The sequence below is a fragment of the Heloderma suspectum genome, chromosome 2 (assembly GCF_057233095.1).
Source record: "Heloderma suspectum isolate Gila_16-S chromosome 2, 16-S_ref, whole genome shotgun sequence".
Taxonomy (NCBI): Eukaryota; Metazoa; Chordata; class Lepidosauria; order Squamata; family Helodermatidae; genus Heloderma; species Heloderma suspectum.
This window is the reverse complement of record NC_139459.1, coordinates 300,931,439-300,947,741: the sequence shown is the minus strand read 5'-3', so window position 1 is coordinate 300,947,741 and position 16,303 is coordinate 300,931,439. Positions and strand designations below refer to the sequence as shown.

Here is a 16,303-nt window from a genome sequence, read left to right as displayed (position 1 = left end):
CATGGCAGCTTCTCCATCCCCGTGAAAATGCTACAGAGAGAGGCTGTTTGCACAACACAACAGCCCACCATGGGTTACTGTTTGTGAGGCACAACATTCCACAGCAGTGCATGTGGGATATGTGCGGCTGCCATTTTGAATATGCAACCCCTGCTTGGGGGTTGTCATGTTGTATGACCCCAGCGAGTGCGGGTTATGCGAGGGTTAAGCAACCCTTGCAAAACCCGCGCTCACCAGGTTCACAGGACACAGCAACCCCTGAGTGGGGGTTGCATGTGCAATCTGGTGCCCACAGGCACCACGGTGTATAGTCTGAACCTGGTCAGAGTGGACCCTGATGAATGGGTTGAGCCGGGTCAGAGAGGACCCTGATGAATGGGATGAGCCAAAATTGGGTGGAGGCACCTTCTGTGAGTAGCCCTTCATCAACTGAAAGCAGATCCTGGATCCAACCTATTGTAATTACATCAAGAAATGGTGTATGTTGAACTAGACATGACAGTTTAGGAGTGGAGGGAAGATTTGACACAGGGCTGCCATGGTTGGCAGCAGTGCAACATGCAGTTCTTTGTAACCATCCACAGTTGTCTGCTTTGGGTTCATAAAGCTAGAGAGCTATTTAAAAAGTGGAGAGATACCCTGAGATGTCTAGCATCCTCTCTTCAATATTTGCACTAGCTAACCTGCAATGGCAACAAAATATTGCTGTGATGCTGGTGTAAACTCATGGCTTTGTGACGTGCTGGCAAATCTGTGTGTATACAACATCTAAGAACTGACAGTAAGTTTTAGAATTGGGCAGTAGACTAATGCAGCAAAGGATAAAGATTTTTTCATTTTCACTGTTACCAGACGTAATGCAAACATTGTTTGTAATAAGATTTTATCACCATCCTCTTATGCACTTCTCAAAAATATGTGGTTGTCAAATGAGATTCAACTCAAACGTTCATAGGGAGAGTAGTTATTTTATTAAATCATGCACATCACGTGTGTTAGTGCAAATAGTTCAATCTGTACTCCAGAAATTCTATTGTTTTTTTATATCTTTACAAAATAGATTTAAAACAATTATTTACTTTTAAAAATGTAATTCTGAAGTTAAGCATTTTCAGAATAATATTTGCAATAACCTATATACAAGAGGTACTGAGTACCACTGGCATGTCTGTGTTGTGGGTGGGTTACAGCTTTCTGCAACTGAAAAGAATGAAATGAACAAAAATGACGTTTTTTACATCTGTGGACTAACATTCCCTTAAATCTAAATGATCCTCCCGTTAACAAATCCCAAATAGCTTAAGACAGAACCTTTAAAGTAAAATGACCCAAGACCTCAAAGGCAAATTATAAACTAAAACTCTATTTAAATATTTAGCTAGATCTGTTGATTGCCATTAAATCCTTTAAACCAACTGACTCTTCGCTGATAATTTTTCATCAGCTGAATCATTTCACTTTGCAATTCTTTTTATATAGTTATTGACCTTAATGAACAGAGCTGTGGTGCAGTGCAAACCAGCACTTTATTCAGGTTTTAATTACAGTTGCCCCGATTCATAAGTCAACACTTACTGAAGACATTAATTTTAAGGCCATAAAAATTGTTATGTAAAGCTTCTATTCGTTGACGGCACATTCTTTCAGCTAAAGTTGTTGCATAGAGGACCAATCAGATTATTCTAACCTTCCAGAAGGCCTGCTTATGTTGAATTTTTTCTTGTTCCTTTCCCTAACAATAGAAGCACTCATGCACTTCACATAATTAAATTATGCCAATGAAAGCGCAATTTAAGAGACAAATATTACTTCCCCAGCTCAGTTTTTATAATAAGTGAGTGGAAAAATCATTTCTATAATGTGATATGTGAGAAAATATGTTGGGTTTTATAGTGTCTATATACATGAGATTTAATAAATTACATTCAAACTAAAAATTGGATCACTGCACTATGTCCATCAGAAAAATCAAGATTTTGCTCCCAGAAAAACCTTAATTCACTCAGGCACACACATGCACACACCTGCACACAAAAGCAGTCTAGACTGATGCTCTCCATTCAGTTTCTTCTAGAGCTCTTTAAGGCTGACAATGAATTATACTAGTTCCCAAGTCATCAATAAAATAGGACCTTTACTGAAGAAAAATATTTGTTTCCATGAGAAGACTTGGAAAAAAGAAAATTGTTCCCAATAGCTCAGTGACTCACAGCAAGTAAAAAATAATGGTATGTTAATGTACAAATAAAGTCAAACTGAAAGGCACTGAGCACACTGCACCTGCTTCCAAGTATTTAAAGGATATTTGGCATGGGTGTCCAAATCAGGGAAAAATGCATTGCTTCCAATCTAGCAATCAGATTCTTAAGTAAAATATCCACACGCCTAACCATCATAAATAATTTGGTACCAAGAAGCCTACTTTAGGCCACCATAACAGTATTTAGAACTCCAACATACTATCTTAAGAATTACATGAAATTGTAAGCAACAATATTGCTCACGATAGAATGAAGTAATAATTTTATTCCCTCTTTATAGACAGATACATTTTGTACAGTTTAAAGCAATGACCCTACTGCTGTTCTGAAGCCAAACTCTGTGGTACTAAGAGGTAAAAAAGGAACAGGATGAATCTGTTTTCCCCCTGCATGTGAATGATGCCAGCTTCTAAAGGGAGGACGGTGTATGGATTCAACAACAGTTCTCATGGAGAAGCTCTGGTTAGGCCTGGGTACAGCACCATGGCTGTTACAGCAACCAAAGCTGCCATCACAGGCATCCAAGGCCATTGTCTCTGTGTGGGAAAAAAAAGAAAAGAATCAACATCTCATTGTTTTAGTGGACACTAATTAATTCACCCCTTTAAGTTCCTGGCAGTCACTAGAAGGTTGCCCATCCGTTTTTGGTTTTGAGAAATTTTGACCGGGCATCAAGAACTTAAACAATGTTCATCTAAGTAAAGGAATTCCAATGGACACAAGTCTCCATGATGTGAGTTCATTAGGTTAGTAGTTCTATAATTTGATCCTTCAACAGAATTCTTCCTGTAAACCTTTTGTATTTTATTCCGCTTTGCTGCTTATGCCAAAGTAAAGGTAGATGCCAAATTATGAATTCTTCTTAAATATCTTCCAATACCCCGCAACAATGCATGAGGTAAAGTTCACCTGTTAACATTTAACAACGCATGTTAACCTTTTCTTGCCTAGGTTTAAAGCAGATCTAAAATGCATCAATGTTAATCTTAGATGCATATTCTTTATCCCACTTTTTACCTTAAAGTTTGACCATCCATCATGAAGAACATAATTCCATATAGAGGGTCATAGTCTTACAGAATGCATTTTGGAAGATACTAGAAATCACTGCAAGCTTAGAGATGGGAATGCAACCCCATACTTGTTGTTCTCTTCTTGTCCTCCTCCACCACCCCATTTTCTTCACCACAATACTGAGAAAAATGAAAAGCATTTAAATCCAGAGAGAAATTTCTGAATTAGTTGAGGGTAAAAAGGAAACCAAGGATCAAATTTAAATATGCAAACTCCTCATTTGTTAAGTTTAATTAAATAGTTAGGTTTTCTTCCAGGCCCTAACTCTGCAGCATCTTACAAAAGACAAATGTGTGTTAGAAGAGGAATAGTCAGAAACAATTAGGTTACAACAGGACACTGTTAGCACTAGTACAAAGAAACAGACAGATGTTAAATGATTAGTTTGTTTGGTTTGCCAATATTACACATAATGGCTTATTAAATGAAGGGTTTGCGTCAGGTAAACAAGTACCTGCTTTTTACCATGCACTGTTTTACAAAAATGGCACAAACAGGTGACAGGGACGAACATATATGGACTGAATAGTGCTTGTAGTACCTTTCTCTACCACAATGGGCTGTAACACCAAAACAGGAAAGCCAGGATTAGGCCGATGAATACGGCTGGGACGGGTGGTAATATGGAAGGCTAAAGGGAAGGGAAGGGATATTAAAATCATTTTGTGCTATCAAAATCAATTAGGTAAAGATGATTTAGATAGGGGAAGAGTTCAAAGATCAAGTTTTGTTTCAACTGAAATATTAAAGACATCTAACAAGACACAACTAGTCTGGTATACAAAGTTAGTACACCACTGTATGAAGTAAACATGGATGTTGAAAAATAATGCATTTTTTTTCTCCTAAGGAAGTCCTTATTATATTGAATTTAGTATTTTAGGGCAAAATAAGACTTAAACTCATTTTGCATTTCAGAGGGATTCCCTAAGTGATAGAATATAACTTTATATGCACAACAAATTCTAGCAATTCAACCGATATTCAGGAAATTCAAATACCAATCAAGATTTTCTATTAGATACGTAACCATTTAAAATTATTTTCTTCAAATAAACCTTTTCTTTTTCCATTTTACAATTGCAATAGAATTTAAACTCTGTAGTCAAGATTTTTTTATGGGGGCCACTTCACACAACGCTCTTCCTACACAAGTATCACCTCCATGTAGGAAAAAGAAGTATACCAAAAAGTGAGCACTATTGGTTCTGAAGAACACATACACATATTTGGGTCTGTTTGCCTATATATGTTCATAACAAATGAGGATGTCCCCTTGTACAATGAGTACTCTTATGATACCTTTTTGTGGACCAAACTTCTTTTCAGTAGAGCAACTTTCAGCACTTTATGCCTTGGCACAGATATGCCAGAGCACAGTTCTCTGTGTGCTGCTTGAGTCCAAAACTCTGTTAGCATCCATTCAGATTCTAAAACAGGAGCCAACTACTTAAGTTGACTTGGGGCTGTAGCAGTGAGTGAAACAGTCACACCCCCAAAGCACTCTGCTGTCACTGTTTATGATCCAGCAACTTCATCATGAGCTCAGAATATGCTGAAGCTTCTCATTTTCTTCTCTGAGGTAAGTGCTCATTGAGCACAATGGGATGTTCCTCTCTTAATGAAGAGAATGGGAAGTCCTTGAGTACATGACATTCAGGATCCTTGCCAATGTAAGAGGGGCTTAGATATGCACTGTCTCTTGTCAGCACAGCGTGAATGTTATGTGGTCCAAAGGCACAGAATGGGGAACATCTGACTCTGTGTGTGTGTGTGTGTGTGTGTGTCCGTTTCCATCCAAGCCTGATGAAAAAGAACAAGGCTACGAGATGGGGACTCTAGCACTTCAAGTCCCTGCTCTCAAGTACAGTGCTTAGTATTTAGTGGGGACTGATCCAAGTCCAGTCTTGACAGACCTTTATGACCCAATAGCATATATAAGGACAACCCCACTTTGTAAAGGCATGCTAATCTGTTCCCACAATAGCAGCCCTGTGTAAATTGTCCTTTAACATAATTTACCTTCACATTTCTCATAAGAGCAGGATGCATGGTAAATGGCAACTATGGATGATAAACTTAGGTAACTGGAAGATCCAACAGGCTAGAATAGCAGGCAGAACAGTGACTATGAAAATGAATGTTGCCAGCAAGACAAACAGCAAGAAAATGTTTGTCAACAAGATTTTTAGTACAAAAATACCTAGTAAGTAGAAATACATGATGACATATGCTGACTTCATGTAATGTATGAGTAGTACTTAACTGAATGAGCTAACTGGTTTATATCATATATTCTAATTCCAATTCAATTATCTGAGTGTGTTTGCTTATGTGGCTAAAATAGGCAGCACCCGTGCACAAATTGGGGGGTGGGGGTGGGGGAATGGAATATACCGGCTGGAAAATGAGGGTGGAGGACGACATGTTGATATAAAAATGGAAGAGTACCACTTCATTGACCTGGTTTGGATGTCTCAACAACCCACGGTTTAAACTGCGGGTTGCTGTGAATGAGTGAAAACAAGTGAGCGTGCTGGTTCCTGCCCAACAGCCCACTCCGTCCCTGAGTTGCTTAGTGTGATGTGAAAGCCTAAAATGGAGGGTTGATGGGGGAGGAACAACCCAGACTTGGAACCCATGGTTAAACCTACTAAAAAGTAGTCGCATATAGTAGGTGGTCTTTGATTTATCTGCTGTTTTTCAGGACATTTAAAACATGAAGCTTATGGGAAAAACCAAGAGAACGTCCATTTGGACCTGAGGGTTTCCAGTAAAGTAAAAGAACTTGGGAGCTACATGTTTTATTATAAATTCATTTTCTCCTAATCTGCTATCTTCCCTTTGCTGAGTATTTTTTAAGTTGACGAGTTAACTGTTATATGCCTCAATTTAAATCATCCACTCTCTCCGTACATCCACATTTCTAATCATTTAGACATTATGGAACTACAATACCATTTCAAACCCTTTGTATATTGCCAATCTGGAGAGAAGTTTTTCCACTCCAAAAAAGGCAATCAAGAGCTGCCATCAGAATGTTCTGGATTCTTCTAGCAACAGGGTGTTAGTTGGAATGTTCAGGACCACTTGATCATCTTCTATGACAGATTCATGCATAACATTTGTATGACTGAAAGCAAAATCCATGAGGATTCTGTAGGGAAAATCAATTAGTAGAAAATGAAACCTACATAGATTCTGCGTTCTGTCAACATACTCTTTACATTTATTCCTCCATAGGTGGAACAAAAGCTTTGTTGCAATCAGCTCTTCCTGTACTGTATATATAGCATATTGAAATGGGCTCCAAGGAAAAAGCATTAGATGAGAACGGCTGCTGAAATCTATTTCAGTTGTTCATGCTTCAATTGTATTTATTAATTCCTGAAGTAATTTGTAGTGGTTCTATGTTTTATTTTATGTTTCAAGTTGCTTTGATAATTTATTTTCGTAGAAAACCAGTCCATATGTTCAGACCCATAGCAGGGTATACCAATTAGATTCCACAACCTTTGAAAGACTTCAGACTTCATTGGGACTAAAAGCTCTCACTGCTGACTGAATTCTGTTTGTTAACTTTAAATTAGAAAAAGATAATTCCAGTCACTGAGGAGAATCCTAGTACATCTAAACTCTGCTCCCCCTCAACATAAGCAAAGTAGTCAAAATGACACTCATTCAGTCTCCCAAGAATAGGAGCTGTCACCCAAGAAAGTGTTAGCTGAAGCAGAGTTCGCTGATGGAAAATGATTAAGTCAATCTTTGCTTTTTAAAATATTTTATTAGATGTTTTTGCCTTGGTTAACATAAAGTTTTCTGAAGCAAGATGCCTAATTGTATGCCTGTAGTTATTGTTAGCTTATAAGAAAACAAGAGATAACCGAGAATAAAGATGCACAGGAAGAGAGATGCTGGTGAAGTTCTCCTGAGGCAGGCTCAGAAAAGAACTCTGGGGGCTTGTTAAAGCCTACCTCAATGGAGAGGTGAGCTGTACAAGCCTCAGAATTCTAAGAACATAAGAAAAGCTGTGCTACAACAGACCACAGGCCTATCTACTCCAGCATTCTGTTCCCACAGGGCCAAACCAGATGCCTATGGGTAGGGATGTTGGAGGAATCTGTTTGGGGGGTGGAGCTTGGCAAGTTTTCGCTGGCTCAGCCCCCCAGATTCCAGCTCGCTTGCTGGCCCGACTTGGTACAGGTCAAGTCAAGCCAGCTCGCGGACTTCTGCCATTGCTGCGCCCTGGGAGGGAGGAGTCACTTGCTTACAGTGACCCCGCTGCTGCTGCATGCAAATGGCTCCTTTTCCCTCTTGGGTCCTAGGAGGGAAAAGAAGCCATTTACCATAGTGGTCATTTAGCGCCCCTGCTGCCACTGTGAGTAAATAGCTCCATTTCCCTCTTGGGACCCAAGATGGAAAAGGAACCATTCAGAGTCGCTGTGTGCAAATGGCTCCCAGATTCTGGGAGGGAAAAGGAGCTATTTGAGCACAGTGCCCACAACTTCTAGTGGGGAGCCTGTGGCTTGGCTTGATAATGCAAGCCAAGCTGGTGGCTCCGGGGAAATCCGTTGAGTCCCAAGAGGGCCAGATTTCCTCATGACACACATCCCTATCTATGGGAAGTCTACAAGTAGGACACGAGTGCAATAGCACCCTCCTGCTCATATTCCCTTGCAAATGGTATTGAGACGCATACTCCCTCTGATACTGGAGGCAATATATAGCCATTCATAGCCTTACTGACAGCCTACTAGCCGTTTATTGTCCATGAATTTGACTAATCCCCTTTTAATGTTGTCCAAGTTGGTGGCTATCACTATATCTTGTGGTAGTGAATTCCAGGATTTAACTATGTGCTGTGTGAAGAAGTACTTTATTTTATCTGTCCTGAAACTCCCACCATTTCGTTTCATTGAATGACCTAAGGTTCTGATATTATGAGAGATTCACTTTCTTCACACCATCCATAATTTTATACACTTCTATCATTTTTCTTCTTACTCACCCTTTTTCTAAGCTAAAGAGCCCCAAACATTGTAACTTTTCTTCCTAGGGGATTTGCTCCAGCCCCTTAATTATTTTGGTTGCCCTATTCTGGACCTTTTCCAACTCTACAATATCCACTTTGAGATATGCCAACCCAAACTGTATACAGTATTCCAAGTGTGGTTATACCATACATTTGTATAAAGGGCAATATGATATTGGCAGTTTTATTTTCAACTCCTTTCCTAATGATCCCCGACATGGAATTTGCTTATCACAGCAGCCACACACTGGGCTGACATTTTTATCAAGTTATCCACTACAGCCTGAAGATCTCTTTCTTGGTCAGTCACTGCAAGCTCAGACACCGTTAGTGTATATATGAAGTTAGGATTTGTTGCCCCGCTATGCATCATTTCACAATTGTTTACATTTGCTGCCAGTTTGGAAATATACTTTTGGAGATCTTCTTTTTGTTTTCATAGAATCATAGAATAGTAGGGTTGGAAGGGGCCTGTAAGACCCTTTCAGCCCTTTTTGTTTTAGCAACCCTAAATAATTTGGTGTCATCAGTGAACTTTGGCTCCCTCACTGTTCTTCCTTAACTCCAGATCATTTATGAATAAGCTAAAAAGCACCAGTCCCAATGGGGGGGGGGGGGTCACCAGTATTTACATCCCTCCATTGCAAGAACTGACCATTTATTCCTAGTCTCTGCTTTCTGTTCGTTAACCAGTTATCAAGTAATAAGAGGACGTTTCCTCTTATCCCAAATCTGCTCAGGAGTCTTTGATGACGGATTTCATCAAAAGCCTTTTGGAAGTCCTTCTCTTCCTTTGATTAAAATATGAACCGAAGAAGAACTGCTGGCTGAGTTTTCCCCTGCTGAATGTAATGCAGCTATGTGACTCTGTTACCTTCAACAGGGGGAAAGTCAAGAGTCTGCAGGGACAAAAACCAAGGGGAGGGGAGGCCCTCCCACTGGGCTTCTCTATTCCACCCTTGTTTTTCACACCTGGACCTCTTTATTCTGGTCCCATTCAATGTTACGGAAATTGTTTTTGGTCCCTGCAAGCCCCTGCCGCCATCAGATTTGCTCCACTAGATTGTATTGGGGGTGGGGTGGGGGAATGTTCCAGGGTTTTCTGGAAAAACTTGGATAATTTCTGAGTTAATCCAAGGTTAGTTTCCCAAACCTCACTCATCTCTACCCCGAAATGCAGACCATCGGATAGCTTTGTGGGGCCAGTGACTACATGTAGCTTGCGCAATTTTGCAAACATTTCCCCAGCCCCCCCGCCAAACCCTGATCCTTTATATCTAATAGTGTGTTCTAACAGTAGAAATGAAATACCCAAAATTAGACACACACTTTATACCAACTTACATGGTTTCCTTTTTCTTGTAGCAGCTTCAAGTTGTCTTTACACTGTTTGAGTTCATCTGTGATTGATTGCTTTTCCTGCTCAGTGATTTCAAACTTCAACTTCAGATCTGAGAGTATGGTCTGTGTCTTTTCATACTAAAGGCAAAGAAAACACATATCTACAGACCCATTTAAACTAGATATAAGTATTTAAAGTAGCTTTGGATATGTTCCTAAGCTTAAAAAAAATATAATGTATCCGACTGTGCTTTAATACAGATATTTGGGGCAAAAGTTGGTTTTGGATTTTTTTGTATACTAGAACCAAGGGTCAGGGTAAAAGCAATTGCATTAATATGTGTCCCCTGTGCAAAGACACTTGATTTACCAGTGATCTTTGAATATGATTTATCTGTTGCTGTTAAAAGGTGAGGAAAGTGTCAAAGGATAATAAAAATGTATCTCTGGCCAGAACTAGACCCAGCATCTCCTGCTCTTCTCCACTCACTCATGGTGGGGAAGTACAGTTATGTTGTTTTGTGTTACCAGACATTGCTGGGAAGAGGAGGGGGTGGTGGAGAAGGAGGAGCGGGCTTACAGGTTTTGGGAGCCACAGCTTTGCTCTGTTATCTAGTTCCGGCTTCATTTCTCAAATAAAACCAAACACTGGTATGTCTTCTAATTATACGTGGTATCTATATTGTAGTTCTTCTATTTTTCACTAGATGCCTAGAACTCTTTCTATAAACCTTTGTCTCAAATTTAATGCTGTACTTTACAAGTTTTTCCATGGTAGGATTCATTACTATAGATTAAAACTTTTTATGAGAGTTTTCACATCTCCTGAACTAATTAGAGCATGTGTTCAACATGTAAAATGCTATTCAAATTCTCTGAAGAGAAGCTAATATTTAAAGTAAATCTAGCTACCCATGAGGCTGTTCTGCTGAAAATACAAAACCATAACGTATGTTATTTGGCTCAGATTTGTTTCCTTTTGGGATTTGGCATTAGTGATGCTGCAACAAAAATGTTACTCTAAATCAAAGGTCTTTTGATTTTATTGAGGCATCCTTGCAGAAATTTTATTCAAATTGCATTATGTTATTATTAATACTGCCTAACAGAGAAAGTTTCATGTCTAATGTGATAAATAAAAATATAGCCATTCGTACAATGCTTAAATCAAGCAAACAAGGTCTAGAAGTCAGAGAGATAATGTATTTTGTTCTGCAGAACAGATTCTTATCAGTGTCTTTGAAATGTTTTTACATTATTCAAGGTATACACCAGCATATTACAAAAACTAAGGATTACTTTCTCCTTTTCTGGAAATCCACCAGAGTGTTTCTGTCCAGGCATTTCACAGGGGTAGATGCTCAACAAAGAAGCATGGGAGTGTGGGACAGCCCTGCACCAACCTCATATCTTAAATCATCTATCCAATGCAGCATTGGACCCCTTCTTCCACGCAGATCAGCAGTCAAGCAAAGCAAGTTAGTTACTTCCCCAGCAAAATGTAACGAAAGAGCATCAAAACTGAAAATATTACGAAGACTGCTGTAATTCTCATTTTCAGACAAAATGTCCTCCAAGAAAAGGCAATTTTCATTTTCATGGGCCAGATGCATATTACATCAGTGCATTATATATTCCCATTTTACAGAAACCTTACTACAAGTGTGTGAAATCAACCACAGTTCATTGCACTGCTACGGCCACTATATATGTTGCTGTCTACGGAAACAAACCAAAGGTTTAAATAACAAATAAAGTGTTCTGAATTCCCTGTAGAAACCAATGACTTCTCTGCTAAAGCATATATCACTTCCACTTGAGCCGAATATTGCATTAATCCATTTTAAAAACTAATATGTTGACAAAGTGTACAGTCCCACTAGTCCCCACTACAAAACAAATACAGATATGAAATCCAGATGGCAGCTGAATGGTAACGCAAGAAGGAACTGAAAAGTGCAATGGAAATTTCCAACTCATGCTTCTCTAGTAATGTTAATGAAGGAACAAAATATCCATTGAAGGTTCTTCACCTGCATGGTTTGCGCATGAGACACTTCTGGAAGGATTTTAATGTTTATTTTATGCACTTCCTATCAAGCTCCAATGCCAAAAGTTCCAAATAAAAACTACACACCAACACTTTGATTGATGTACGTTCCTAGTAGTTAAGGAAAATGATTTCCTTAACTGCAAAACCATTTTGAACATCTAGGACATATTCTTATGCATGTTTAGAGAGAAAAAAGTCCTCCAACTCCCAGCATGTCCCAGCCAGGGAGTTGGAGGACTTCTCTCTCTCTAAACATACATAGGATTGCATCTTTAATCTGTATATAAGGAAGCCAGTTGTATTAGAAAGATCAAACTCTTCCTCAGGAACTGATGCACCTAAGCAATGTCCTTGGTGCGGAGAGGAAAGGAATGTAGTAAGTTTGCTCTTATTCTCCACCACTCATTTTTAAAAATTTGGGTCAGAGCATGAAGCGCAATACCCAGGTTCAGATGTGGAAAAGTTATCATGAGATGACTATGTCGTTTTTCCATGGGGAATGTTTCTTAAGAATGTTGCTATACGTGGCAACAGCTGATATCAAGCTGTTCACCAGCCTTCAATCTGTAAATACCAAGCATCATCAATGTAGGAGCTCATTCAGAAGTAATGTTCCTCATATGAAACTGGCAATAGAAAAAATCATCTCATGTAGTGAATGTGGGAAACTGGGCTTTAGCCTGAGCACTTAGAAGCTGAATTTTTCACCCATGATTACATTCAGAGACGTATATTCTTATTTGTCCTAACACAAGGAGGACACGAAGGGGGGAAGAAGTTCATAATCACAAGTTCATAATCACAGAAGTTCTACAGTGAATAAGCATTAACAAGGAAGACTTAATGTAAAAGCAATGGATTGTACATTAACAAGTGTAAAAGCACACCTACTCAGTTTTTAGACATAATGCATACAATTCTTTCAGATAAGCTCAGTCAGGCTTTTGATTCCCCGCCACCCTCACCTTCTTTAACAGCCATGCTTACACCCCTGCTTTTCAAACTCTTTTGAGTTCCAAATGCAGTCTGCCTCATAATGGCCTTGTTTACATATAAGAACATAAGAACAGCCATGCTGGATCAGACCAAGGGTCCATCTAGTCCAGCATTGTGTTCACAGTGACCAAGCAGCTGTCAACCAGGAATCCACAAGCAGGACATGAGCGCAATAGCACCCTCCCACCCATGTTCCCCAGCAACTGGTGTACATAGGCTCACTTCCCTGGCACTGGAGGTAGCACACAGCCATCAAGACTAGTAGCCATTGATAACCTTTTCCTCTAGGAATTTGTCCAACCCCCTTTTAAAGCCATCCAAATTGATGGCCATCATTACATCCTGTGGTAGCAAGTTCCATAGTTTAACTATGTGCTGTGTGAAGAACTTCCTTTTATCTGTCCTGAATCTCCCACCAATCAGCTTCATGGGATGACTCTGGGTTCTAGTATTTTGAGAGAGGGAGAAAAATGTCTCCCTATCCACATTCTCCACACCATGCATAATTCTGTACACCTCTATCATGTTTCCCCTTACCCTTCTTTCTTCGAAGCTAAACAATCCCAGCTGTTGTAATCTCTCATAGGGGAGATGCTCCAGCCCCTTGATAATTTTAGCTGCCCTTTTCTGCACTTTTTCCAGCTCTACAATATCTTTTTTTAGGTGTGGTGACCAGAACTGTACACAGTATTCCAAGTGTGTTCGCACCACAGATTTGTATAAGGGCAGTATGATACTGGCAGTTTTATTCTCAATTCCTTTTCTAATTATGCCTAACATGGAATTTGCCTTTTTTACAGCAGCTGCACACTGGGTTGACATCTTCATGGAACTGTTCACCACAACCCCAAGATCTCTTTCCTGGTTGGTCACTGCTAGCTCAGATCCCATCAGGCTATACTTGAAGTTGGGATTTTTTGCCCAAACGTGCATCGCTTTACAATGAACCGCATTTGCCATTTAGATGCCCATTCTCCCAGTTTGGAGAGATCCTTTTGCAGCTCTTCACTATCCCTTTTTGTTTTAACCAGCCTAAATAATTTGGTGTCATCGGCAAACTTGGCCACTTCACTGCTCACTCCTAATTCCAGATCATTCATGAACAGGTTGAAAAGCATTGGTCCTAATACAGATTCCTGTGGGACCCCACTATTTACTTCCCTCCACTGGGAGAATTTACCATTTATTCCTACTCTGCTTTCTGTTTTTTCAACCAGTTACTGATCCATAAGAGGACCTATCCCCTTATTCCATGATTGCTAAGTTTGCTCAGGAGTCTTTGGTGAGGGACTTTGTCAAAAGTCTTTTGGAAGTCCAAGTAAACACTGAATTATGATTTAACATTGCATGTATGAGCCTCAGGGCTGGCATGCTCCCCCAACCTGTCTCCTCTTTATTGTGGCTGTGAGGAGATCAGAAGCTTTTGCTTTGTTTTCAAGAAACTGCAGTTACTCTTTATGTCCAAACCTGGACAAAGCTGTGCTTGTTCTTAAGTATGGTTTAGGGAAACAAGCAAACATCAAACCATAGTTTATGATCCAGGCTTGTTTCCCTAAACCAGGCATGGGGAACTTCTGGCCCATGGGGGATCCCTATCTGGCCTGCCAAGTTCTTCCCCAGGTTCTCCCATTTTTCCAATAAGGGAAAATTTCTGATCTCTGATCAGCAACTGAATCAGAGCTGAATCAGAGAATCAAATAAAAGCTTTTCCCTACTGAGCAATGAAAAAAGTTCCTTGTCCCTGTTCTAAATCACAGTTAACACTAACTATGGTTCTCAGATTGCATGAAATGAGTAACTTCACTAACTGAAAATAGGAGGAAAAGCTTCCAGTCTTCTCCTCATGGACACACTGGAAGAGGGAAAGGGAAAGGCCTAAGTTAAGTTCTATAGAGCGAACTTGTGGTTTAGTGGTACATCCAAACACAGCCAATGTGAGGACTGCTGGTGGACTGCATCCGAACACAGCCAATGTGAGGGTGGTGGGGTGAGAAACAGAGTGTCAAGATCCTCACTGGGTGACCAGAGTTTACACCTTTTTTAAGCATACAGACATCCACATAAGTGAAATCAATTTCATATCTACCTCATTCTGAACATCCTTGGCTTGGTTTTCTGCCTCAGTTAGAAGGGTTTTTAGACTAGCTGAATCTCGCTGATGGTCTTCTTTCAAGGAACCCATTTTATTTTCAAGCTCCTTTCGGGTTAGTTCGAGGACACTCAAGTCACTGGTAAGTGCTAAACTCTGTTGCTGAGAGCTGCAAAAGAAGAAAGAGCAAACCCCAAAGGAATACTACATGTTTAAAAACAAATGTGTTTAATCAAGCTGTTATGAACTTCCCCTCCTCAAAATCATGTTTGATAACTTCTGTATGGTATTGTGAGTCTGCTGTATCTCCCACGATCGAAGAGCACATTTATGCACTGCCATACCATGTACAAAGGGAATAACAAAGTTCCAAGGAAATAACAAAGTTCCAAGCAAGGATTACACTTTGCTTTTGGAAGCACAAGGCCATATTTTCAACTTAACTCATAACACCAAAAATGATACTTAAAAGTGCAGATAATGGTTTGGTTTAGAAATACACTAACCCAGTGTTTAGTGTTACGAGGCCCAGCTGAAGTTAACCTCAGGCTTCCCCGCTCTCCTGTCCTCTTCCAGTGCAGCAGCAACTGATCCCAAAGTCCCAGAGGCTGCATTAAGCTAGTTGGGCAATTCTCTGAACTGTAGTCAAGGTTGGTTAATATGCAATGACTTTTAAGTCATGTAGGAATAAATAGTCATATGGAAAATATTCACATTATATTTTAATTCTTAAGGTGTATTTATGGTGTAAGTATGGGAATATTATTTTTACAGAGGTAAACCAAGATCAAATCCTGCTAAGTAGTTTATTTTAAACTTAAAAATTTATTTTAAAGATTAAGGAGTTATTAGCCTCCATTTAACTTCTGCCCTTCGGCATTCCCTCCCAAACTGCCGCCTATGACCAACAATCCTATCTAGTCATTCCCACAACCTTGAAAAAGGGAGAGAAGCAAAAAGAAGATGAGGAGTCACATGACATATGTTTCTGGAGTGTATGGCAATTAGATCACAATGCGTAAGATTACTGTTTCTATTAAAAGCTTTCTATTATTTCACAGCCTGTTCTAGAGGTTCTTCATTTTCATTGCTCTGTTCATGAAAGTCTGAGCATTTTCCAGAGCTGAAGAACCAATCTCTTAACTATCAGGACAATTGTTGATACTAAGCCAGTGCCCATATGACTGGGTTAGAGCTCAGTTTTAAACTGCTGGGAGCGTATGTATCTATGAGCAGTACTCAGGGCCAGTGGTACTCTTTATTACATCCCTTTAGAACTGGGCAATCCCTGGGAAGCCCAGGTAAAAGACAGCTAGTTCTCCAGATGCACTAAATGCATCTAGATCAAATCTGCTAACAAAACAGTGCAGGACTTGCAAATACTGCCACTTCACTGAAAGAAAAAAAGTATTTCCCTTCGAAATATACTTCTTTAAAAACCAGCATGTAATGTATAT

The 16,303-nt window shown here is 39.7% G+C and overlaps 1 protein-coding gene across 40 annotated transcripts in view; it reads right to left on the bottom strand.

The window, feature by feature from the left end:
- Positions 1 to 944: 944 nt before the first annotated feature.
- The window catches only part of SLMAP (sarcolemma associated protein), a 147,593-nt gene continuing 132,234 nt past the window's right edge, over positions 945 to 16,303 (bottom strand). For 19 of the 40 annotated variants that reach the window (XM_084840088.1, XM_084840099.1, XM_084840089.1 and 16 more), the window contains 4 exons: positions 14,844 to 15,015; positions 9,712 to 9,846; positions 3,877 to 3,966; positions 945 to 2,797 (listed from right to left, as the gene is read on the bottom strand). In XM_084840088.1, coding sequence (XP_084696214.1) covers positions 3,883 to 3,966; positions 9,712 to 9,846; positions 14,844 to 15,015 — 391 coding nt within the window. In that variant the 3' untranslated portion in view covers positions 945 to 2,797; positions 3,877 to 3,882. The remainder of the gene's footprint in view (positions 2,798 to 3,876; positions 3,967 to 9,711; positions 9,847 to 14,843; positions 15,016 to 16,303) is intronic. The other 21 variants (XM_084840096.1, XM_084840098.1, XM_084840114.1 and 18 more) reach the window with 2 other exon arrangements.